The following is a 25014-nucleotide window of genomic DNA, read 5'->3' as shown; positions in this document are numbered from 1 at the left end:
TTGAGAGTGGAAGAAGAGGCAGCAGAATGGTGGCGATCCAGGAGCCTTTGAGTGCTCTGCTGGCGATTCTTCTGCTTCTATACTTGATGAAAAGATGGTGGTCACACCAACGTTACCCTCCTGGGCCTCTTTCTCTTCCCATCATTGGAGGCCTATGGCGAATAAGGTTTGGGATTGGATTGAATGAAAGAACAATTAACAAGGTACTTCTCTCTAAATATGCAAAAATAACTTATGGATCTGAATCAAAGGGTTATGTTTTTTTCTGCATTAAATGTAGGCTAGAAAAAAAGTTTGATATGGAAAATTGTTATTAGTATGTTTGGTTGTAGCATGGTAATGTAATCGTAATGTAAATATCTGATATGCAGGATGTATTTTCCTTCACTGGACTAAACTTGACACAAATACCCAATATGCCCAAATTTAAATACTGATGGAGTTGCGGGGGGGGGGGGGGTACCATTTGGGAGTTGTAGTTGCTTGGATTTATAGTTCACCTACAATCAAAGAGCGTTCTGAACTCCTGCAATGATGGAATTGAACCAAATTTGGCACATAGAACTCCCATGACCAACAGAAAATACTGGAAGGGTTTGGTGGACATTGACCTTGAGTTTTGAAGGTGCAATTCACCTACATCCAGAGAGCACTGTGGACTCAAACAATGATGTATCTGGACCAAACTTGGCATGGATACTCAATATGTCCAAATATGAACACTGATGGAGTTCATAGACCTTGACATTTGGGGATGTAGTTGCTGGGATTAATAGCTCACCTACATTCTAAACTCCACCAATGATAGAATCGGGCCAAACTTCACACAGAGAACTCCCATGATCAACAGAAAATAGTTTTCTGATTTTCTATTGTGACCCCTCTGACACCCCACCGCAACCACCACCCCCCCAGGGGTCACAACCCCCAGGTTGGGAAACACTGCCCTAGTGATACAAATAGTGAATATGCAATGAACAGAATGCAGTGTTGAATGGGAATGTTTCTGTTCATTCAATTAGACTTGATGCATCCCTTTCTTCCACATAAGCAGCTGTTGGTACATAACATGGGCCCAAGGTAATTAAAGTGGTGTCAAAATGCATTACTTCCACAGTGTAGGTGCACCCCGTTCTTGCCCACAGATCTGCTATGGATTGTCCTCCAAACCTTCAGAGCAATTTTCATGACTTGGGAAATATCTTCCTTCTTCTCAATTCTACAAATAGAAACTTGCATCTGCTGGATTGTTGTAGGTTTTTTTCGGACTATATGGACATGTTCTAGAGGCATTCTGTCCTGACGTTTCGCCTGCATCTATGGCAAGCATCCACAGAGGTTGTGAGGTCATCTGCTTCTTACAATAGTAATATAGAAATTAAAATATGTTCATTAATGGTGGGTTACGCCATCACTGCTCATCTAAGTGTCTCCACTTTTTAAAAGCAAAGAAAGCTTGCACTAGCATTGTAACCTGTGGGTTTATTTGATATCTGTGTCAAGCAGGGTGCAGCACAGCTAATGCAATATGTGTTTGTATTAGAAAGCATATACATATTCAGAAAGTTCTTGACTGAAATAGTTCATAACATTGCTCCTTCTTGCTTTAATCCAAATGGCAGATGTCAAAACAGTATGGAAATGTTTACACTTTGTGGTTGGGAGATATGCCAATAGTACTACTGTCTGGATTCGAAACTGTGAAGGAAGGACTGATCGGTCACTCAGAAGAATTATCAGGAAAGGGGAGCAGTCCATATGTTACATTTATAAAAAGAGGAAAAGGTAAGTTTCCTTGGGCCTTGCATTGTTAGGTAGCCCCTGTGCTTTTTTTAGGGTAGCATTACTCCACTAACCGAAAAGCAAAGACTTGGAAAATAGTCCTACACAATGCACTGGGAACACAGGTATAGGCTATGTGAATGCCAGAATCCTTCTCTCTTTGAGTCATAGAACCATAGGGTTGGAAGAGACCACACAGGCCATCCAGTCCAACCACCTGCCATTCGGGAAAAGCACAATCAAAGCATTTCCGACAGATGGCCACCCAGCCTCTCTTTAAAAGCCTCCAAAGAAGGAGCTTCCACCACACACTCAGAGCTTCTCCCATCCCATCAGTCATCTTTTTTGTTGGATCTGCTTCTCCTGCCACTTCACTGCTCTTCAACACAGCTTGGTTCCTTGTGACTGCCTTGCTCTTCTTTTAGTGGAATCTTTAAACACCTTAGACAATCCCTCTAGTGCCAAGTAGCATTGATACATCGCTTAAAACAATGATTTTCCAAAGATTAACATAAACACTAAACCCTTGGCCCACATTTTTTCTCACTGGGAATGGGAATGAGTAGGAGAGATATGGTGCAATCCTCAGAGCCTCTCGTATCCAACTTGTAAATGCTACATGTAGTACCTCTCCTTCAGCAGAGCTGCTAAATGTCATTGCAACATGGCACTATTTCAATCTGGAGGAAGAATTCATTTAAAAAATGGAATAACCTCACATCTTTTGAATTCACTAATTGTGTTGCAACACTAGAGGGAGATAAGGGTTGGTGGGAACCTTTCTCCTCTAACCACAGACTTTCATTTATTTATTTATTTGCTTTATTTCATTTTTCAGCCTAAATTGGCGACTCAATGCGACTTTTGCCTTCAAGGTTGTGATTATGATAAGGCTAAAAGTTTCAACTTCTGAAAATTTTGAGATTGCAGAATTCTTGATAAAGGAGGCTCAATCGATATGTCATAGGTTTTGAAATCATGAGCAATGTCTGGATGCATTGACACAGTGCATAATAGGCTTACTTATTTTATTTGGCCTGAATTTTGTGAGTAATAATTGCATATTGATTTTGGGTGTCCACAGGTATTACGTTTTCAAATGGAGACCTCTGGAAGCAACAGAGGCGGTTTGCAGTGGTTACCATGAGGAAATTGGGGACAGGGAGAAAAAGCATGGAGAGCCAAATAGAAGTGGATGCCCAGAAGCTTGTAGAGATTTTTGCATGTGAAAAGGGTATGTAATAATAATAATAATAATAATAATAATAATAATAATAATAACAACAACACTTTATTTATATTCTGCCCTATCTCCCCAAGGGGACTCAGAGCAGATCATAGTACACATACACCGCAAACATTCAATGCCGTTTTGGATATACAGAACAGAAAGGAGGTATGTTGTGTCAACATCCAGTTGTTTTGTTCCTTTGTGGGTTGTGCTTGAATCCAGCCACAGGGGATGCTGTCACTCCATTCTCTATGACAAAGAGCCATTAGGACTTCCTCCTTCCTTTTTGGTTGCTGGGAATTTTCTAATATTTTTTCTTTATGGTGTGTAAAATACCTCCGCTTGCTTGTTTTAGCAGTACCTAATTTCTCTACTTACAGCTCAAGCTGTTTTTGAACTGCTTAGGTAAACAGTAATCTGGGCTGATAGTCAGAAGTTCATGTCGACCCAGGGCTTTGAACTGGCAACCTTTTGGTTGACAGATTTTTTTTGTTGTGTCAGGAGTGACCTGAGAAACTGCAAGTCACTTCTGGTGTGAGAGAATTGGCCGTCTGCAAGGACGTTGCCCAGGGGACGCCCGGATGATTTGATGTTTTTATCATCCTTGTGGCAGGCTTCTCTCATGTCCCCGCATGAGGAGCTGGAGCTGATAGAGGGAGCTCATCCGCCTCTCCCCGGATTCGAACCTGCTACCTGTTGGTCTTCAGTCCTGCCGGCACAGGGCTTTAACCCACTCTGCCACTAGGGGCTCTGGCAGATCTTATCATTGCTGGTGATTTGCCAGCTGTGCTAAAGCCTGACCCAGATATTATGTTGGTATGTCTTTCAGATTGCATAAATCCTTGTGTGGTCTGTACTTGCCATTGGTGTAGTGTTTGTCATATCTTTGTTGATGTCACAAACAAAAGTTCTCTTTCTCCAAAAGGAAATCCAAATCAGAGTATTAAGAAGTTGAACTGATATTAATGGAACTTCATTTACAGGGCAGCCATTTGATCCTGCATTGCCTATCATCAATTCAGTCTCCAATGTGACATGTAACATGCTTTTTGGACACCGGTTCCCTCTTGAAGATGAAAACTTTAAGGAACTGGTTGATTCCATTGAATTTATCACCAAATTTGGAGGTTCCCTTGGTCATATTGTAAGTAAAACTTGTTAATTACATTCAATTGAATGGATCTTGAAAACATTCCAAGTCCTTAACAACGATCATTAAACCCTTGCAATGGTGTTGAATTTGGTCAAGGGAGACCAGAACAAATCCTGTGTAAAGATGAATACTTTCTGCTGAGTTGCATGAGGTGGGGGGGGGAGGCAAAAATCTTATTGAGAAGACACATCTTTCTAAGTGGACGAATGCTTGACCCAGTGTAAACAAGAACGAAAGGCGAGGGGTCTCTATCGCACCTGTGTGACAGGGGGGAAAATTTCAATCCCACCGCTGCCACCAATGTAAACAAGAACGCGCTGCGGATCCCACCCAACGTGAGGGGATCCACTGTGATGTATTACTGGCAGGGGAGATATTTGCTTTTAAATCCCCACCTGACACCACTGTAATAGAGAACGCTGACCGATCACCTTGCGTGACAGGAATTTGAGTTAGGGAATGACTAATGATGTGAGAGACCGATGATACTGGTAGATTTTTGCCGCCACCACCTGAATTTTACTGTTTGAGGAAACAAGATGTGAATGTATTTGAGGTAATATGTGCCTAGGCTTCTGTTTCTTCTTTTTGGGCTCCTTTGCTTGCTGACTGGACTATAAAGATGTTTAGGCTGACTTGGTTTCACTAAGTATGACAGACAAGGCAGAGACCAGTTAACGATGAACTAATAACAGGTTTATTGAACTTTAAGAAGATGACAACTCATAAAATACAGTAGCTTTTATTTGAAGTGAGTTACCTTCTTCACACTATTCAACCCTCTGAAACAGTGTGTTTCTAAGATCAGTCACCCTGACTGTCTTACAGAGTAACCAGACTTCCTCTAGTCTACTCTCCACTATAGGGCAATAAGCCTACTTGTATTCTCTCCTAAATACAAGCTGACAAGTCTTCTCACTGACTCTCCTAGTCAAGTAATACTGAAGCCCTTGTCCTTTTCATATTCCCTAACAGATCAAGTCATTCAAAAGCTTCCTTCTCCCTGTCTATAATACTTCTTCTCTGTTGAAATCCTACTCCCTGCTCTGTTAGAATCTTTCCCTGTCTCTCTTAGAATCCCTCTCTCTGTTCTCTCAGAACCCATCTCCCTCTCCTGTCAGAAGTGACAGCCTTTTTCACTCTCACCCAACTCCTCCCCTTGGTGCTTAAACCAATCAGGAGTTGGCTGACTCCTCCCCTTGCCTCTTTGCCTATACTAAGATGTCAGCTATTCTAAGCTGCCCTACCAAGATGGAGACCCAGCCCACTGACTCTCAGGCTTCGGCCTAACCGGCAAAGGTTAGAATCTATTACACCCAGCATCCCAGACCCAAGATTGAGCCTGCTTTGTGGATCAGTTAGAAGGGCCCTCTTGGCTGGATTTTGCTACCTGTATCTCAACTTGCTCTTGCCTTGTGCATGCAGAGATGGGTTCCCCTTGGTCCTTCCCCATGTTTCCCATATATACACAGTGTTTCTTCACAGTGGCACCATCACTCTGGAATACTCTGCCACCTGAAGTCCGTGCCTTGTGGGACTTATCAGCTTTCCGCAGGGCATGTAAGACATATTTGTTTCGACAGGCCTTTGATGTTGCTGTTTTTAAATTGTTTTAAATTGTTTTTAAATTGTGTTAGATTTTAGCCTGTTCTTGTAAGCCGCTCCGAGCCCCAGGGGAGTGGCGGCATATAAGTTTGAATAATAAATAAATAAATAAAAATTGCTTCAGTGCCTAAGCACTCTGAATTCAGTTAACCATAACTGTAGTCATCGTGATCATCATCATCATCACTGGTGATCCCTTGTGTCTGGATATGATGGCCTTCCAAGTGTTGTGTCTTGGCAATGGGTCTGTAGGTGACTGTAGAGATCTATTCTTGACCTGCATGTTCTTCCACAGTGAGGACATCAGTGTCCAGGTGGAGGGCAGTCCCAGTCAGGATTGGCTTGGCGTGCCTTCCTCTTGACACATTTCTCCATTTCTCCCTCCATTCATGCCTCTTTAAATTCCACAGCATTGTCAATAACAGCTGACCTCCAGTTAGACACTCAAGAGTCTGGACTTGTCAGTTCTCAGTGTCTATGCCACAATTTTAAAGATTGGCTTTGACCCATCTTTAAATCAATTTTCCTGTCCACCAACATTTCGTTTTCCAACTTGAGTTGAGAGCATCGTAAGGAGCATGCTTTAGGAGATGGTCATCAGACATTCGGACAATGTGGCCTGTCCAGCAAAGTTGATGGTGGAGGATCATGGCTTCAATGGTGGTGGTCTTTGCTTCTTCCAGTATGCTGACATTTGTTTGCCTGTCTTCCCAAGAGATTTGCAGGATTTCTTGGAGGCAATGCTGATGGAATTATTCCAGAAGTTGAGTGTGACTACTGTAGATGGTCCACATTTTGCAGGCATATAACAGGGTTGGGAAGACAATAGCTTTACCTCATATAAACAAGCACTTTGGTATCCCTATGAATGTCTAGATCCTCAAATGTTCTCTGCTTCACTCAGGAAAATACTGCACTCGCAGAGCTCAGACTGTGTTGTAGTAACTGTAGTAAACTGAGGACAAAGTAGTAGTGGGAGGGGAAAACTGGAACGTTTGAAAAGCAATTAAGAAAGTGGGTGAACACAGAATTAATTTGGAGCATCCCTTCTAATTAATTGAGTAATGTAGCAAGAGTGAGAAAATTAAGCCGAAAGGAAACAAGTCTCCTTTCCTCCAAGAAACGTAGTGATGGCAAAGGGCTCATCTAAACCAACCAGCTAGCTTAAAACTGTGGTGACTGTACTATGCACATTGCAAAAGCACGCTGCAGTGATTTTAAGGAGTTTAAACTGTCTTAAATTAAATTGGGGAAAACTCTGTAATAAACCCCTGAATGCATTGCAGTGCTGCCACAATATAAGGCACATCACACAATGAAACCAACTCTGTGATGTGAACACCGAATGCACTGATGTATATCGGAGACAACCAAGAGCATGGCTAGGCCTCGGTTGGCCAACTGAACCCCTGGGATAGGTTGTTGCAAATCTCCACTGCTAACTGTCACTTCAGCTTATGTTGCACATTCCCCAAGCAGGAAATTGCAAAAATAATATATTCTCAATGGCTGTCAAACTGTGAATATGTGAATACTGTGGATTCTAGAATTGGTTTGAGCCCACCTTCCATGGTTAATGTCATCAGCATCCTGGTCTCAACCCTGTTGAGAAAATGGCAACCCAGTCATCTGCACAACAAAACCAGTTTCTGCCAAACCAATTTGAAACTAATCAAAGTGGTCAGTGTAGAAAGGTCCAAAGCAACTTACATGTGTCAAAACTATTTTCACTGATGGACTGTGTTGCCTCCTCCATATTAATAATAGGCCTTTGCTTTTCTCCATTGTAGTTGTTTGAATTGTTCCCATGGATCATGAAGCGTCTTCCAGGGCCTCACATGAAGGTACTAGAGAGAACAAAGATTATGCTTTCATTAGGGAAAAAAGAAATACTTAAACATAAGGAGGAACTGTCCTCTCATGAGCCACAGGATTTCATTGATTACTACCTTCTTCATATAGAGAAAGTAAGTATCAGATTTGTATCCAAGTACAGGCAGCCCCAGAGTTACAAACACAACTCATATGACCTCATCAAATGCAACCTCATCCCATGTGGTGGTGGGGTGGTGTGGTGGTGGTGGTGTCTTCTTATCATTTGTATTCATTTTAATGCTGGAATACCATGATGCCCATCAATCGGTACTGCTTCCAATGGATTTCGTCTTTACAATGAATAGAAACATTAGACTTGTGAAGTTGGGGAAACATCAACTCCACTGCTCTCTCTGCGCATAGATATAACTGAAACTGGGTATTTTAAGGTGGGATGGGAACTATTGTTAAGTTCTTAATTTACGGTGTAAACAGAAGGCCTCTGAATGTCACACTTGAAAGATGATTCACCCAACTCCCCCCCCCCCCTCCTTATTGAATGAGGCCCTTAAGGCTCATACATACATGCAGGATTAAAGACAACATTGTGGAGTAGCTTTGTTATCAGTCATAAAATATACTTCACCATTCACATTTTCAGGAACAGAAGAAAGATCCTACCTCGACATTTGATGAAGATAGCCTGGATGATTGTATTAGTGACCTCTTTATTGCTGGAACACATGTATCTGCATTGTTTATGCAATGGGCAATCCTCCTTTTGACAAATCGTCCAGATATCCAAGGTAAAAAAGGTCTTTGTGCTTAGAAACAGGGGCAATTAGATCCATCTTCTCCTCTAATAATGCCTCCCACTAATGAGATTGAACATATGATCAGTGGCACAACAGGTTAAATCGCTGAGCTCCTGAACTTGCTGACTGGAAGGGTGGTGGTTCAAATCCGTGGGACGAGGTGAGTTCACACTGTGAGCCCCAGCTTCTGTAAACCTAGCAGTTCGAACACATGCAAATGTGAGTAGATCAATAGGTACCACCTTGGCAGGAAGATAAATGGCGCTCCAGGCAGTTATGTTGGCCACATGATCTAAGAGATGTCTACAGACAATGCAGGCTCTTTGGCTTAGAAATGGAGATGAGGACCATGTCCCAGAGTCGGAGATGAAGAGGAAGCCTTTACCTTTATCTGTGTTTCTGTGTGTTGTTGTTTCTAAACATTGAATGTTAGCCTTTGTGTCTGTATATGCTGGAATCCACCCTGAGTACCCTCAGGGAGATAGAACAAAATACAATTTATTATTATTATTATTATTATTATTATTATTACTACTACTACTACTACTACTACTACTTCTAAAATGGAAAACAACTGTATAATTATATAGTCATTAAAAATAACTTATAACAAATTATTCCAAATCTTTCATTGCGGTCAGTGACCAGGAAAAAATCCCACATGACAATCATCCATCTCCATTAATGTCCGCAGACACATTCAAATACATAAAACACTACTTAACACCCCTTGATTTAGGCCCCATCTACACTGCCTTATAATCCAGTTTCTGAATCCACATTATCTGCTTTACACTGGATTGTATGGCCATGTAGATTTATATAATTCAGTTCAAAACAGACTATCTGGGTTCAGGAACTGGATTATATGGCAGCCAAAGTCTTAAATGTCTATTTAAAATAGGATAGAAATGTTATGCTTGGATTGAGGGGAACCAGTTTAAGATTTCAATGGCATTTTGGAAGAAAAGCAGAACAAAAATGTAATCAATTGAAAGTGATTTGTGAATCATTAGACATTTCAATTGAGTATAATACAGCTTTATCAATTCGTTCATTTTATCAAATAATCTGTAATATTCAAAATTCAGCTTTCATCCTTTTCTGTCTATTTCCTCAGATAAAATCATCAAGGAGATAGATGATGTGTTGGGTTCCTCTTCCATCTGCTATGAAGACCATAAGCAGCTGCCTTATACTAACGCTGTGTTTCATGAGATCATGCGTTACAGATTTGTCGTGTTCATGGGGATTGGAAGGCAAACTACTAAAGACGTGAATATAGGGAGATATTTCATCCCAAAGGTACAGATTACAATTCGGACTGCACTTCTGTATCCCAAAAACAAGGAGGTTCACAAGTTGGCATTTAGGGAGATGTAGATCCAGACAGGACAGAGAAAGCATGGTGTAGTATGTGAGTGTTGGAGTATGATTCTTGAGACTAAGGTTTAAATCCCCATTTGACCATGGAAACTCACTGGTGAGCTTGGACAGGAAACACTGCTTTGTCTCAGAAGAGGGCAAAGGCATAAATGCTCTAAATAAATCATTAACTCCTTTGGGCTCCTTCTACATTGTCATATAAAATCCAGATGCTTTGAACTGGATTATATGGCAGCGTAGACTCATATAATCCAGATCAAAGAAGATAATGTGGATTATTTGCTTTGATTATCTGGATTATATGGCAGTGCAGAAGAGGCCTTTGTTTTATCTATGTGTTAGCTCATCATCCAACAAATGGTTAAATGATTCTATTTGAGTTAAGACTAACCAAGAAGAATTTCTGCCATATTTTGGACCTTTTTGGATGGTCCACAACTATTTGTCCACATATTGATCCATTAGGATAGCAAAAATATCAATTGTCTATTCCCATTGTACACTGCACAGTAGGAACATTGGCAATAAGGCATATGTTGGAAGGGTTAAGTAACACAACCATCGTATAATTAGGTGAGTGGAAATTTACATTGTGCAAGCCTCAGCAACTGCAAAATACATGGTTGGGCTATTTAATAAGCTATTAAATAGCCCATTCCAACTAAATATTTGTCTTCCGTTGTTTCTATCTTTCAGGAGACAGTGGTTATACCCGATATGTATGATATTTTTTATGATCCTCAGCACTGGGAGACTCCTGAAGAATTCAATCCTAATCATTTTTTGGACAAAGATGGAAATTTCATTACTAGAAAGGAGTTCCTGTTATTTGGAGCAGGTAAACATATTCTCTCAGCATCATAGGAAAGAGGTTTGGGCCTGAATCACTTTGAACGAAAATGATTTGTAATATTTGGTGGTCCATTTTGTATAACCTCCAAAAACAGAATGGGGAGGAGGGAGCAGAAAAGCTGACCAAAATGTATTAAGGTGTTGCAGGGGTGTCCCCGATTTCCAGGATTCCAAGAGATCAGTGGAGAAGGAAGAGACAGAGACAGCTTTTGCTAGTTCACAGAATTTAATGCTTACCCCGGGTAAGGGCGCCCCAGCTTCTCAAAATGGCTGATGTGGCACAGAGGACTACCTCAAAAGCATCCAGTATTTATAGGCAGAATTACCTAGTTCGCACATGCGCATAACTCTCTTGACATTTACACAATCTAATCAATATCAGTTTGTCCTCGAGGAATCGTGGCCAAGAACACTTGTTGGCAAGATACTATAATTTCCACTGCTCCCCTTTCATCAGCTGACCAGCCACGTTCCTAGATGAATTAAGTGAATCTTAACTTCATATATCTCTTCACACATATATGACTCCATATATCTTCATATATGTATCTTTAACTTATTCAAAGCAAGCATTTCCCTTATTAATTCTTCTGTAATTACTTTCACATTATTTTCCTATATTCTTACTTATGTAGGATTGTTCATAGGACTGAATTACCTGCTATTTACAACAGATGGAGGATAGATGGCGCTGTTGTACCATATCTTCAGATGTTCGTTTGGATCAATAATTATCGATTTACTTTTAGAGCCAATTCTCTGACCTTCCGCATTTAGCACATAGCCGTCCTTGCATTTGTTTACTTAAGATATGGCTTCTCCTGCCTTGTCCCAGTCCTGTTCCATCTGTTAATTTCCCTTCCACCAGAATTCTACCCCCGAACCTTAAGAAAGCCTTTATGGTAAGACTTCCTCATTAATTTCATTAGTTTCTAATTACTTTTCTTCCTAATGACTGCCACATACCCCACAAAATCTTGTGACGAAGAAAACTTTCACTTTTCGGAGTCACACCCTAAGTGTGATTATATCACCTTGTCCTCCCTGGATAACTGCTGCATCTCTTCTATCTCCATAGTCATAATTTGTTTCAATTGTTTTCCATGTCGGACATTAGCAGCAGTGACAATTCCTTCAATCATATTTCTTAAGCAAGTAATCACACAAGGTAGTAGGAACATGATTAGAATACCAATTATCAAAATAACAAATCCTATGATGATAAGGTCTTTTAACCATTGTAAATTCGGCAACCAAGAAGTTAACCAACCAAAAACACTCTCTCCCTTTGGGACGTATCCAGTTCTGATGGTAGATACTACTTCCTGTATCTTATTTATATCAGACTCGACCTTTCCTGACTTGTTGATATAGTGGCAACATGTGGTATTAAGAAAAGAACATAGTCCTCCTTCTACAGACAATAGGTAGTCCAAAGCAAGTTTGTGTTGCATCAGGACCCCTGCCAAGGAATCAACTTCCGCCTGCAGAGCTCTTATTCCAGCCACAGTTTTGTTTGCCAGCTTCTCCACTTGAGCTGAGAGTCTCCGAATCTGTCTTATATTTAGAGCTACACCCACAGCAGGGAACAAGATGGCTCCCAGCCTTTCTCCTTCATTTAAATAAGTTCGGTCTGGGTCATATCCAAATGTTTCATCATAAGCTCTTTTTAAACGTTGTTCTTCACGCTCCCTTCTCCAAGTCATTTGGGATTGTTGTTCTGTGTATATTGTCACATCTGCTAGCATTAGGGTACCTATAGTGCACGTACCCTCCCAAAAAGGTGGCAAAATCTTTCCTGCCCACTGGCCACAGATCCAGTACAACCCCGGAGATAACCCTCCTTTGGCTACCAAAGATTTAGGCACTTCCTGATGGGCTTCCACCTCCTTTACCACTTTTGCAGGATTTGATTCTCCTCGACTCTGCTGTGGTCTTTCATTGGGTGGTTCCCCCTGGCCCTGAGGCAACTCCTTGATAGGAGCCTTTGGTGGGTCACGACTCCGGCTGGCCACTTTTGCCTGGGCCTGTTTAATGTGAGTACCCAATCCCGGTGAAATAACTCCATCAAATCTTTTTACCCTTTTTGAGTGTTCCAAACGGGCTAGGAGGCTAATGTCTTCAGAAGCCTCTGTTTTGAATACATGGAGAAGGAGATTGCAATTGGGATAATGACCAAGTTCTATTTGGTGTGTGTGGAGAGGGCTTTCCTGATCTTGTGTCCATCACTCATCTTTTTCCCAAGTAATGCATGCTGGGGCCTCCGGTGAAGTCCCTTCATGTGTTACTATAGCTTGTCCTGGATCAAGTAAAGTTTCAGTCATCTCATAATTTTGAGGCCGTAAAGTGCTCCATCCTTTTTGACTTAATAATGTTCCTACCATTAGTGGCCATCCCTCACGCTGGGAAGTAGGCCCATGACTACAAATCCAACATTCAGTAACTTCTGTCTCATTCGCTATATCCCGAATCATCTGGTGGAATATGTTCTGCTCCCATCCTCCCTGCACTATCTTCGGGATAAGCATACTCAACATAATCAGGTAATATGTATACCACATGCCGAAATGTATAGGCTTTCCCCCAAAAGACATGTTTATAATTGTAACCCAACCAAACCAATCCCAATGCAATAAGGAGTCCCACAATCACACCCTCTTCACCCAAAAAGTCCATTCAATCTTCTTTCTTCTTTCTTCTTTCTTGCTTGCAGTTTCCAAAAGCTAGATCTCTCTCCTATTCAGGGCAACTTTATTCTCTTATGTTCTAAGTCTTTGAAATATATCTTTTTATTTTTTTATGTGTAGTTTAATTAGTTCTTTATTCAGTCATCCAACTCTTAAGTTTATTTGCTGTAAGTCAGGGCCCTCTGCTGTATAGTCTTCTTTTTGAAGCAGGCTTAGTTCATCCACGATTTGGCACTTCCTTGTAACAGTGGGAATTCGTCAAGTAGCAGACCCTTTCCACTCCTGTCTCAGGTGTTACACTCCCCAGGATCTTTCAGCCACTTTAAATCCTCTGGTAAAACAGGGGGATACTGTAACAGGCCAATGTAGTTATACAATTAATTAACATTTCCAAAATCTGTACTTCTTTCCTTAATGCTTAATCCTCCTTCACTTCCACATCATATTGCAATAGCTTATCTTCATTCCCCTACCACTTCAGTTACTAACATTTTTGAACCTTAAAAAAGCATCTCAATTAATAAAATATTGGCAAAGTAACCCCATAACATTCAATTTATCACAGCTCTCCCCACAAAATCTTCTATATTTAAATGTATCTCAAATTGTCACTACTTTTTTTCTCTCTCTCTGAGACAGTTTCAAAACTAATATCAATTTTTTTTCTTTCAAAAAGTTTCCAATTTTTTCCTTTCCCAGTGAGGGCATTCAAGTGGCCACTCTTGAATACTCTCAACACATAATAATTTCCCTTTTTTAACCCCACCAAGTATTTACACACAATCAACCTCACACAACAATCTTATTCATCCCAAAACTGATTTCATACATGCATTCACTTATTCTTTACTGCAATTCCCTCCTCAAAAGGGAATCTAATCATTCACTTCTCACACTTCTCAATCTCACACATCTCAACAATTTTCTTCTTTCATTATCTTTATTCACTCTTTATTTCTGTACTGACATTTCATCACTACTGTATGACTTTCTTCTACATTCTCATTCTCTCTCTTTTCATTTCTTTTTCCACATGGTAATCACACACTCTGGTTTTTCTCCTGTGATTGACCATATTCTCTGTTCTGACTTACTTTTTCCCTGCTTTCCTATATATTCTCAACATACCTTAACTTTCTTCTTGGTTTCTCTTACCCACATACTTGGCATTTCCCCATCATCATATGTATTGTTCCAGGTTTTTCCTGAATTATCCTCTTTTTCCTTTTATTTGAAACCTTTAAAGATTATTTTTCACACAACGCAAACAGCTACACGCATTCTTTTTGCTAGCCATACACACATTCAAGTTTTCAGGAAATGTAAACAGACATTTTCCATTTTTTCCAAAAGACAGGCACCATATTTCACATGTTTTCTTTTCTCTTTTCCTTTTTTTTCTCATTTTTTTCTCTTTTGGCTTTTTCCCGGAAGCCTATAACCATTAGTCTCTTTTCATTATAAACATCCTTCTATTTGACAAAGAAACAAAGCCAAAACAAACACAAACATAAGGTTGCAAAGCAGCGAGAAGGGATAATGCATATAGACACAGCCAAATATCACAACACACAACACATATGATCAACATAATTTTTATGAACACTTTTTCCCTTTTTAAAAGTGCATCTTTCCAACCTGAGAGTGAGATTTCTGTGAAAGCATCACTCAGGGGGGTTTTTACTTGAGGTCTGCAGTACCTCTTTTGAAAAAATGTTCCCTCAAAATGTTTCCCCAGGCATATCCACAAATGCCTTCCTATACCTTAAAAGCTAGCTTCTCCCTTTTTCTGGAACTGCAGCTGTTACTTCTCAATGCACTTCAGTCAAGGGGCCGAGGAAGGAACAGGCCAGTGGAGGCGATTTTTTTTTGTGGGTACCCTTTTTCATCTCCCCTGATCCATGTCTTGTCTCCCCCCCCGAATGAGGCATTAGCCCCCCCAAAAGGCTTACCTTTTCCTTCTCCCCTGCTCTCCAGTCCCTATTCGGTGCGCCATATGTTGCGGGGGTGTCCCCGATTTCCAGGATTCCAAGAGATCAGTGGAGAAGGAAGAGACAGAGACAGTTTTTGCTAGTTCACAGAATTTAATGCTTACCCCGGGTAAGGGCGCCCCAGCTTCTCAAAATGGCTGATGTGGCACAGAGCACTACCCCCAAAGCATCCAGTATTTATAGGCAGAATTACCTAGTTCGCACATGCGCATAACTCTCTTGACATTTACACAATCTAATCAATATCAGTTTGTCCTCGAGGAATCGTGGCCAAGAACACTTGTTGGCAAGATACTATAATTTCCACTGCTCCCCTTTCATCAGCTGACCAGCCACGTTCCTAGATGAATTAAGTGAATCTTAACTTCATATATCTCTTCACACATATATGACTCCATATATCTTCATATATGTATCTTTAACTTATTCAAAGCAAGCATTTCCCTTATTAATTCTTCTGTAATTACTTTCACATTATTTTCCTATATTCTTACTTATGTAGGATTGTTCATAGGACTGAATTACCTGCTATTTACAACAGATGGAGGATAGATGGCGCTGTTGTACCATATCTTCAGATGTTCGTTTGGATCAATAATTATCGATTTACTTTTAGAGCCAATTCTCTGACCTTCCGCATTTAGCACATAGCCGTCCTTGTATTTGTTTACTTAAGATATGGCTTCTCCTGCCTTGTCCCAGTCCTGTTCCATCTGTTAATTTCCCTTCCACCAGAATTCTACCCCCGAACCTTAAGAAAGCCTTTAAGGTAAGACTTCCTCATTAATTTCATTAGTTTCTAATTACTTTTCTTCCTAATGACTGCCACAAAGGGTGCCAGAGAGGGCCCTGCTGGATACTCACTTTCCCAGCATCACTTGCATGAGGTGGGCATTGAAAAGTCTCTGAGTTCCTCTCAGAGCATGATGGGTGTTGAAGATTTTTTTCTCTCTCTTTCTGATTCTCAGCCAAAAAAAATCCTGGTTGTGTCCATGCTCTGATTGGATGAGAATGGACACAACCAGCGACTACAATTCAGCCCCCTCTCTTGCGGTTTGTCTTATTTTATAAATGTTATGGTAACAAATTAAAAGAATTGTAAAATATCAGTAGATTGGTGAATGATTTTGAAACTTGGCAGGCCTCCAGTTGTAAATGGCGTCTAAAATTGATGTAGATTTCATGCAAAGGGGCCTTAAAACTCGCAACTCCAGGAATTCCTGGTGAACACGGACTATCTAGACCCGTCACAGTCTGGCTTTAGGCCGGGACATGGCACTGAGGCAGCCTTGGTCACCTTAGTTGATGATCTGCGCCGGGAACTGGACAGTGTGTCCCTGTTGGTTCTGCTGGACCTCTCTTCGGCCTTCGATACTGTCGACCACAGTATCCTTCTGGGACGCCTTGCGGGAATGGGTCTTGGGGGCACTGCCTTGCAGTGGCTCCGGTCTTTTCTCGAGAGTCGTTCTCAGAAGGTTTCACTAGGGGACTCCTGCTCGACTCCTCGGCCATTGCACGGTGGAGTCCCGCAGGGTTCAATACTGTCCCCTATGTTGTTTAACATTTACATTAAGCCGTTGGGAGAGATCATCCGGAGTTTTGGAGTGCGATGTCATCTGTACGCAGATGATGTCCAACTCTATCACTCATTTCCACCTACCACTAAGGAGGCTGTTCAGGTCATGAACCGGTGCTTGGCCGCTGTCTCAGACTGGATGAGGGACAACAGATTGAAACTAAATCCAGACAAGACAGAGGTACTCCTGGTCAGTCGTAAGACCGAACACGGTACGGGGTTACAGCCTGTGCTAGACGGGGTCACACTCCCCCTAAAAGCTCAGGTACGCAACTTGGGAGTTCTCCTGAATTCATCGCTGAGCCTGGAACCCCAGGTCTCAGCGGTGGTCAGGGGAGCATTCGCACAATTAAAACTTGTGCGCCAGCTGCGTCCGTACCTTGTAGGCCTGGGTAACAACGCAAAAATTTGTTTCTAAAATCGATTTGTATTTGGGGGGTTTTTGCGTTTTGATATTTAAAATAATTACAAAATTTTCCTTTGAAAAAGTTCAGTATTTACGAAATTTTCTTAATTTCATTAATTTCGTTTTTTTTAAAAAAAAATTAATTTTTTGAAGAATAAAAGAAAGATATTTTTCAGAAATATTTAAAAATGGAAAATTAACAAAGCTTGCCCTGTTGTGGAGCAAACACAGCCACAGGACAGGGACAAACTCTCACACACAGGCACACAAGGGTCTTTTCTTTTTTTAGAATATTTTTTGAATTTTTTGAAGAATAAAAGAAAGATATTTTTTCAGAAATATTTAAAAATGGAAAATTAACAAAATGCTTGCCCTACCCTGTTGTGGGGCGAAAACAGGTCAAAGCCTCCCCGCTGCTCCCAGCAATGAATGAATGAATGAATGCAAGCACAAGCAATGAATGAATGAATGAATGCAAGCAAGCAGCCAAGAGCCAAGCCTCCCTCCCGCACCTCCCGTCTCCTCGCCTTCGCAATGAGCACTGCGGCCACGCGGAGCCGCTTTTAAAGGGCAGCCCGCCCAATAAGAATGAGCCACGGTGCTTGGGAGCGCCGGATTGGCTCCCGGCGCACCCAGCATCCTCCATCCCTAAAACGTTATTTCCGAAACGGGCGGAAGCCCGTAAAAAAGATGGAGGATGCCGTTTCGATATTTAAAAACACTTCCGGGTTTGAAAATATGTTTTGTAATCGTTTTGTAATTGCAAAAAATTACGAATATTTAACGAATTACAAAATTAACAAATGAAACCGCCCAGGCCTAGTACCTTGGGAGGGCTGACTTGGCCACGGTAGTACACGCTTTGGTTACATCCCGCTTAGACTACTGCAACGCTATCTACGTGGGGTTGCCTTTGAAGACTGCCCAGAAGCTGCAGCAAGTCCAACGCGCGGCAGCCAGATTACTAACCGGGGCTGGGTACAGGGAGCACACCACTCCGCTGTTACGCCAGCTCCACTGGCTGCCAATTAGCTTCCGAGCACAATTCAAAGTGCTGGTGTTGACCTATATAGCCCTAAACGTCTCCGGCCCTGTTTACCTCTCCGAATGTATTCTCCCCTACAAACCATCAAGATTATTAAGATCTAGGGCTGGGCAATTCGTTTCGTTAATTCGTAATTCGTTAAAAAATTCGTTAATTTTTGAATTACAAAACGATTACAAAACTTATTTTTAAACCTGGAAGTGTTTTTAAATATCGAAACGGCATCCTCCATCTTTTTTATTTCGGAAATACGTAAGATGGCCGCCTGGCAATGCTTGCTGGGAGCTCTCCTCTCTCGGCGCCGGCTGAGCAAGCGAGCGAGAGGGCGAGCGAGAGGGCGAGCGAGAGGGCGAGCGAGAGGGCGAGGGCGAGCGGCGAGCGAGCGGCGAGCGAGAGGGCGAGCGGCGAGCGAGAGGGCGAGCGGCGAGCGAGAGGGCGAGTGAGAGGGCGAGCGGCGAGCGAGAGGGCGAGCGGCGAGTGAGAGGGCGAGCGAGAGGGCGAGCGAGAGGGCGAGAGGGAGGTCTCCTTCTCTTTCTTTCCTTTTCTCTTCTTTCTCTCTCTCTCGCACCTTTCGCAGGGGGGTTCTGAGCTCTCTTCCAAAGAAGGCTCCCCTTTCTTTCCCTCCTGGTTGGAAAGGCAGCCCCCATTGTGCCCTTCTTTCTCAGCCATGGCAGAAGCAGATCAGCAGAGCCTTGGAAACGTCTCACTTGCTTCCTCTTCTCTCTCTCTCTCTCTCTCTCTCTCTCAATTCGAGGCAGGAAACCCCTCCATCCTGCAGCGATCTACACTGCAGCCTGGATGAGGTTTGGCACCACATTGGCTCAATGCTGTAGCATCCTGGGAGTTGTAGTTTGGCAGCCTGGGAAAAAGAGCCCCTCCTGGAAGGAACCCATCCTAGCGAGAGGGCGAGCGGCGAGCGAGCGGCGAGCGAGAGGGCCTGCCAGAGTGAGTGCCTGCCTTCCCTCAATAATAATTTCTCCTCCCTATTCTACTAAATTAATAATTAAATTAAAAAAATATTTAAAAAATATTGAAAAAAAAAGGGCGCCATCTTTACAAAATGTTTTGTAAATATTAACGAAATTTCGTAAATACCGAACTTTTTTAAGGGAAAATTTTGTAATTATTTTAAATATCGAAACAAAAAAAACCCCCAAATACATATCGATTTTAGAAACAAATTTTTGCGTTGTTACCCAGGCCTATTAAGATCACCTGGAGAGGCCCTGCTCTCGGTCCCACCGGCCTCGCAAGCGCACCTGGTGGGGACGAGGGACAGGGCCTTCTCAGTGGTGGCCCCGCAACTCTGGAACTCTCTCCCTCTGGAGGTCAGAACCGCCCCATCCATCTTAACATTTAGGAAACAGGTGAAGACGTGGCTGTGAAGTCAGGTCTTCAACGAATGAGATAACACTATAAGACCCTGGATGGAAGTTGATGTAGACCCATCTTAATAGGACGACTGACCACTGTAATGTTTACATATAGTGTTTTTAAAGTTGTTTTTGTAATCTGTGCTATATGATATTTTAATGAGTGTTTGTTTTTATGGCTGGAAACCGGGCTGAGTCCCTCAATGAGGTTGAGAAGCTCGGTATAGAAAACTGTGAAATAAATAATAAAAAATAATAAATAAATAAAATGACTGAGGATTGAGCCTTTAAAGTTTCCATTGTAGTCAATGGGTCGAATCTTTTCCAAATCAAAACAGCAATGCCCCTGATATCTAGGAGGAATTTAGAAGAGTCTCGCCCTGGAAGGAGAGACCCTGTGAACCCACCAAAGAGGGCTCGCCAATATGGTGAGCAAAAGAAAGAAGAAGCCACATTTTAAAATTTCCCTAAGTTCCCAAAAGAATCTCACCAAAGCTGAAGGAAGCACCACCAAGTTGATTTTATTGCAATCCAGCTTGAAAGGATGCAAAGCCACAATAATTCGATGAGCAAAGTATACAGTGAGCACAAAGTAAGGCCTTTTTATAAATAAAACAGAGCTGTCAGATTTGAATTTCCTGCTCCCCAAGCCTCTGCTGGCTCGGTGATGATTGGCTGGTGCTCGACAGCTGGGAGGAGGCTTGGCTGCCTCCTGAGTGCCTTAGCCAATGGATGAGCTTCTGCCGCCTCGGCTTCCTGGCCAATCAGGAGAGAGGGAGGCAGGACGAGAGGGAAACAGTGAACTCTTGAGTGGATTATGGAAATATGTGGTGTCCAAATGGCCTTCTAGCCGACCAGCCTATTGTCTTGATGAAGGGGCCTTCTAGCTGACCAGCCTATTGTCTTGATGAGTGGCAATCAACATTGAGGTCTGGCGAGATAGCCAAAATCCAGATTTTCTTTAAGACGGGATATGAGAACAATGAGTCAATCTTGACTGAAGTTTCGGCTGAGAGAAGCTTGAATAAGCAAACAGATCAGGACAAAGTGTGGCTTTCCGAAGGCCCTTTGTCCTGTTGAGATATGATTGTTTATGCCAAGTGGGCACCATCCGCTGGGGGGGACCGACTCCAAGCTCCAAGGTCACGGCCCACTGTATTGTCCATGCAAATATGTCTTTTGACAAGGTTCTTTTCAACAGGATATTTCCTCCTTCCCAGGGTCACTGAGAGTGGCTTCTTATATTTTTATACAATTTTTATAAAGGGGAATAGCGCAGAAAGGTCAGGCTAGGGTCACATTCATAAGGAAAAAAAATACAGAAATCATAGTGTAGGAAACATACCCGCTCATCCCTCCCATCAGTGTTCCATAGTGAAATTGATGAGAGCCTCGATCATGGCTCAGTATATGTCCACGGGTTCACCCTCACCCCTACTGATTAGAGTAACTTCCCAGTAAACAGAACGAGGGGTTAGCCTAGGCATGGGCAAACTTCAGCCCTCCGGGTGTCTTGGACTTCAACTCCCACAATTCCTAGGGTTGGGAGGACAATAGCTTTATAAACAAGTCAATCTTCCACTTTTAGTTCTCTGGTTTGATTTTTCACAACTTTATATTTTATTATTAGGGAAAGTGTTTACCAATGAAGTGGTTGTAGGCTTGCTTCTGCATCATTTACTCCTTCCTCTCTGTTTCTCACTATTCCTTTTCTGTTTGACAGTAGTAAAAAAATGTTGCTGTTTAAATTTAATGCGTCCTTCCTAATGTTTAAGCAGAATTGCTTCTCTTCTCATTTGAATCTGATGGGTTCCTTTGAGATGGAGAAGTAGACCATGACTTACACATTCATAGCCCAATTTTCAGATTGTTCTCTGTTTACTGTATGTGATACATATTCATTTTCTGCCTTTATTTCCCTTGCAGGGGCTCGGGCGTGTTTGGGAGAACACATGGGGAGGATGCAGCACTTCCTCTTCTTGACTAGCCTGTTGAAAGCGTTCCATCTCCAGCTGCCTCCAGGAGTCAAAGAGCTCAGTGAAGAAACTGTAGTAGGAATGTTTCTGACACCCAAACCTCACAAAATTTGTGCTGTTCCTCGTGAAAGTTCATCATAAAGTATACAAAATGCAATAGACTCTGAGTTAACCAACTAGCACTCATAGGGATTGAGGTGCAGAATAAATGTTGAGAGTTATTTTTGGAAACAGGTCTGACCAATATTATATCTACACCAGTGATGGGCAACCTTTTGAGCTTGGTGTCAAAATTCGCCAAAACACGGAGCATAACTCGGGTGGTGTGTCAAGAGACAGAAAAACATAATTTCGTGGTATTTATAGTTTAAATAACAAAAAACGTATAATTGTAATATACAATATAATGTTCACTCATTAGTCGGTTTCTTTTGTTGGTCTTGATATTATTTAACTTGTGTGGGGTGCCGTGAGCTAAAATAAGTCAGGGGGAAATCTTTAAGTCACCTGCCTATGAGTGACTTTTTTGTTGTTGAATTTCATTGGCTAAATCTTCAATTGAAGGTTGGTATTTTGTACACATCAAATCCGAGCATGTGCTACTAACTTCATCTGCTACTATTTCTAATGGTGGGAAATGGCACCCATAGCACAGGCCCTTGCCTCTCCCAGTCCACACCCCCCCCCCCACTTATCTCAGTAATTATGGTCAATTAGAAATCCACGACACCCCAGAATAGTAGATTGGACAATGGTTGCAGTGCTTATGTGGCTGCTGGCAATGGCGATCACAGGGCCCCCAGAGATGCGTACCCCACAGCATTCTGCTGCTCTCTGCTTCGCTGGTTGTGAGGTGAAGGATCCCCAAAAAGCCTAACCAGAACGTCCCAGAAAAAGACGCTCTATGCTGAAGTTCTGTTGTTTTGGCCTACAGACCTCCAGTACAGCAGAATGCCACGGGGGACGCATTTCTGGGGGCCCTGTGTCTACACTACACTACAGCAAATCTTTAATCCTTAGCTACCGCACCTGGCCATGCAGGAGCCAAGGATGAAATGTCTTTCTTGGCATGTGGCCCCATACTTCTCTGTACGTGGCCGCGTAGCATAAAAATGGCTAAGCGTGTCATTGCTGACACGCATGTCATAGGTTCGCCATCATGGATCTACACCATACCATAAACTCTGTAATGATTTGATATTAATTTTGAAATTCAGTAGTTGAAATTAGGACAAATTAAGACAAAAGATAAACCTACTTTAATGTAGTAGAGCTTTCCTGAATTATAGATGCATTTTACCGTATTTTTGCTGGTTTCTTGAGAGCTCTGATTGGTTTTGTTTTGGTTAACTGGGAGTCTACTGTAATTCCAACGGCTTACAATTTAATCCTGTGATTTTAAAGGAAATTTACTCTTCATTTAATGTTCCGAAACTTCTTCCCCACTCACAGGGCCTGAAGCAAACTTGACTCATAAGTTTATCATAATCATAAAGAGATTTTGTCTCATTCTGTTCTACTGCCTTTGCATCAATTGCTCAGCTGAAACTAGCCTTCGCAGAGTTCTCTGTCAGCTATCACCACCCCCAGCTCCTTCAAAGTCAAACCAGTCACTTCAAGGATACCATCCATACACCTTTCCCTTGGTCGACCCCTCTTCCTTTTTCCTTCGATTTTCCCCAACATCATTGTCTTCTCTAAGTTTTCCTGTCTTCTCATGATGTGGCCAAAGTACTTCATCTTTGCCTCTAATATCCTTCCCTCCAGTGAGAGGTCGGGCTTTCTGTCCTGAAGTATGGACTGGTTGGATATCCTTGTGGTCCAAAGCACTCTCAGATTTTTTCTCCAACACCACAGTTCAAAAGTGTCTATCTTCCTTCACTCAGCCTTCCAAAACACACACACACACAATCAAAAAGCTCTACAAATTTACCATTCTCTTTCTGTAAGCTATTATCCCTTGGTAGTCTACACCCATTAAATGATATTATATAATCACTAGCTGTGCCCTGCCACGCGTTGCTGTGGCCTTTAGTAAGAGTTTTGAAGTCTCTGCCTGGCCTCTCTTCCTTCCTTCACTCGCCCTCTTTCCCTCTTTCTCTCTCTCACACTCCTTCCTTCCCCCCCCCCCTCTCTCTCTCTCTCTGGCATCCCTCCTTCCTCCACCTTCTTTATGCTTATGTGTAAACTTGAGTATCTTCTGTTGGTCATGGGGGTTCAGGATGCTCTTTGAGTGTTGGTGAACTATGAATCCCAGTGACTACAACTCCCAAATGTCAAGGTCTATTTCCCTCAAACTCCATCTGTGTGGATATTTGGGCGTATTGAATGCTTTGGTCCGGATCCATCATTGTGTCTTCAAAGTTGCCCCCTCCCTTCTTCCCACCCCTTCCCTCCCTGAGTCACTCCTTCCCTCCTCCCACCCCCTCCGGAAAGACACGCCCCCTCCCTTCGCCCCACCCCTTCCCTCCCTGATTGACTCCTGGAAGGAAAGGGGTGGGGTGAAGGGAGGGGGCGTGTCTTTCCGGAGGGGGTGGAAGGAGGGAAGGAGTGACTCAGGGAGGGAAGGGGTGGGGAGAAGGGAGGGGGCGACTTTGAAGACATGCCCCCTCCCTTCACCCCACCCCTTTCCTCCGTGACTCACTCCTTCCCTCCTCCCTCCCTCTCCGGTTAGACACGCCCCCTCCCTTCACCCCACCCCTTTCCTTCCAGGAGTGTCTCAGGGAGGGAAGGGGTGGGGCGAAGGGAGGGGGCGTGTCTTTCCGGCGGGGGTGGGAGGAGGGAAGGAGTGTCTCGGGGATTGAAGGGGTGGGGCGAAGGGAGGGGCTTGGAGTGTGCGGAGCGGGGCTTGGAGGCAGCGTGGGAGTAGTAAGATGAAGGAGGGGGTGGAGGGAAGGGGAAGGGGGGAAGTTGCATTGTTTGTGTGTGTGTGTGTGCCGTGGGGAAGTGCGGTGACGTGTTCGCGCTGGGCGGGACGAGGGAGGGAGGGAAGTGCGTTAGCCGTTCGGCCATGTGTGCGTGCGCGCTGGGGACTTTGCGCCAGTGCGCATGCTCAGTTGTTTTGCCGTTTTTTCTGTGTGTGGTTGTGTTGTTTTGATTTCTGACTGGATTAGTTTGTACCTAGTGGGTTGTCCTTGGGGCATGGCAATTTTGGTGGAGTTTTGTGGAGGGGTTTTAGAGTTTTGCTTCCCCGTTGGACGCCAGTAGGAAATTTATAGATATAGATATTTCTTTTGTCAGCACTCTAAGAAATCATGAACCTGACAATTGACAAATTGCCTTCATCATTGTTGTGAAAAGATAATGAAAAAGTTCCACTCA

The 25014-nt window shown here is 42.7% G+C and overlaps 1 protein-coding gene across 1 annotated transcript; it reads left to right on the top strand.

The window, feature by feature from the left end:
- The first annotated feature begins 14 nt into the window (after positions 1–14).
- Positions 15–21834, top strand: LOC137096526 (cytochrome P450 2J6-like). Its single transcript, XM_067466086.1, has 9 exons — positions 15–203; positions 1623–1785; positions 2867–3016; positions 3997–4157; positions 7562–7738; positions 8254–8392; positions 9522–9706; positions 10484–10625; positions 21644–21834. Exons 1-9 carry the CDS (start codon positions 27–29, stop codon positions 21832–21834), a joined length of 1485 nt encoding a protein of 494 aa, XP_067322187.1. The 5' UTR covers positions 15–26.
- The last annotated feature ends 3180 nt before the right edge of the window (positions 21835–25014 follow it).

Source organism: Anolis sagrei, chromosome 3, assembly GCF_037176765.1.
Source record: "Anolis sagrei isolate rAnoSag1 chromosome 3, rAnoSag1.mat, whole genome shotgun sequence".
Taxonomy (NCBI): domain Eukaryota; kingdom Metazoa; phylum Chordata; class Lepidosauria; order Squamata; family Dactyloidae; genus Anolis; species Anolis sagrei.
Note: the sequence above shows the minus strand (reverse complement) of the source record. Positions and strands in the feature narration are given on the sequence as shown.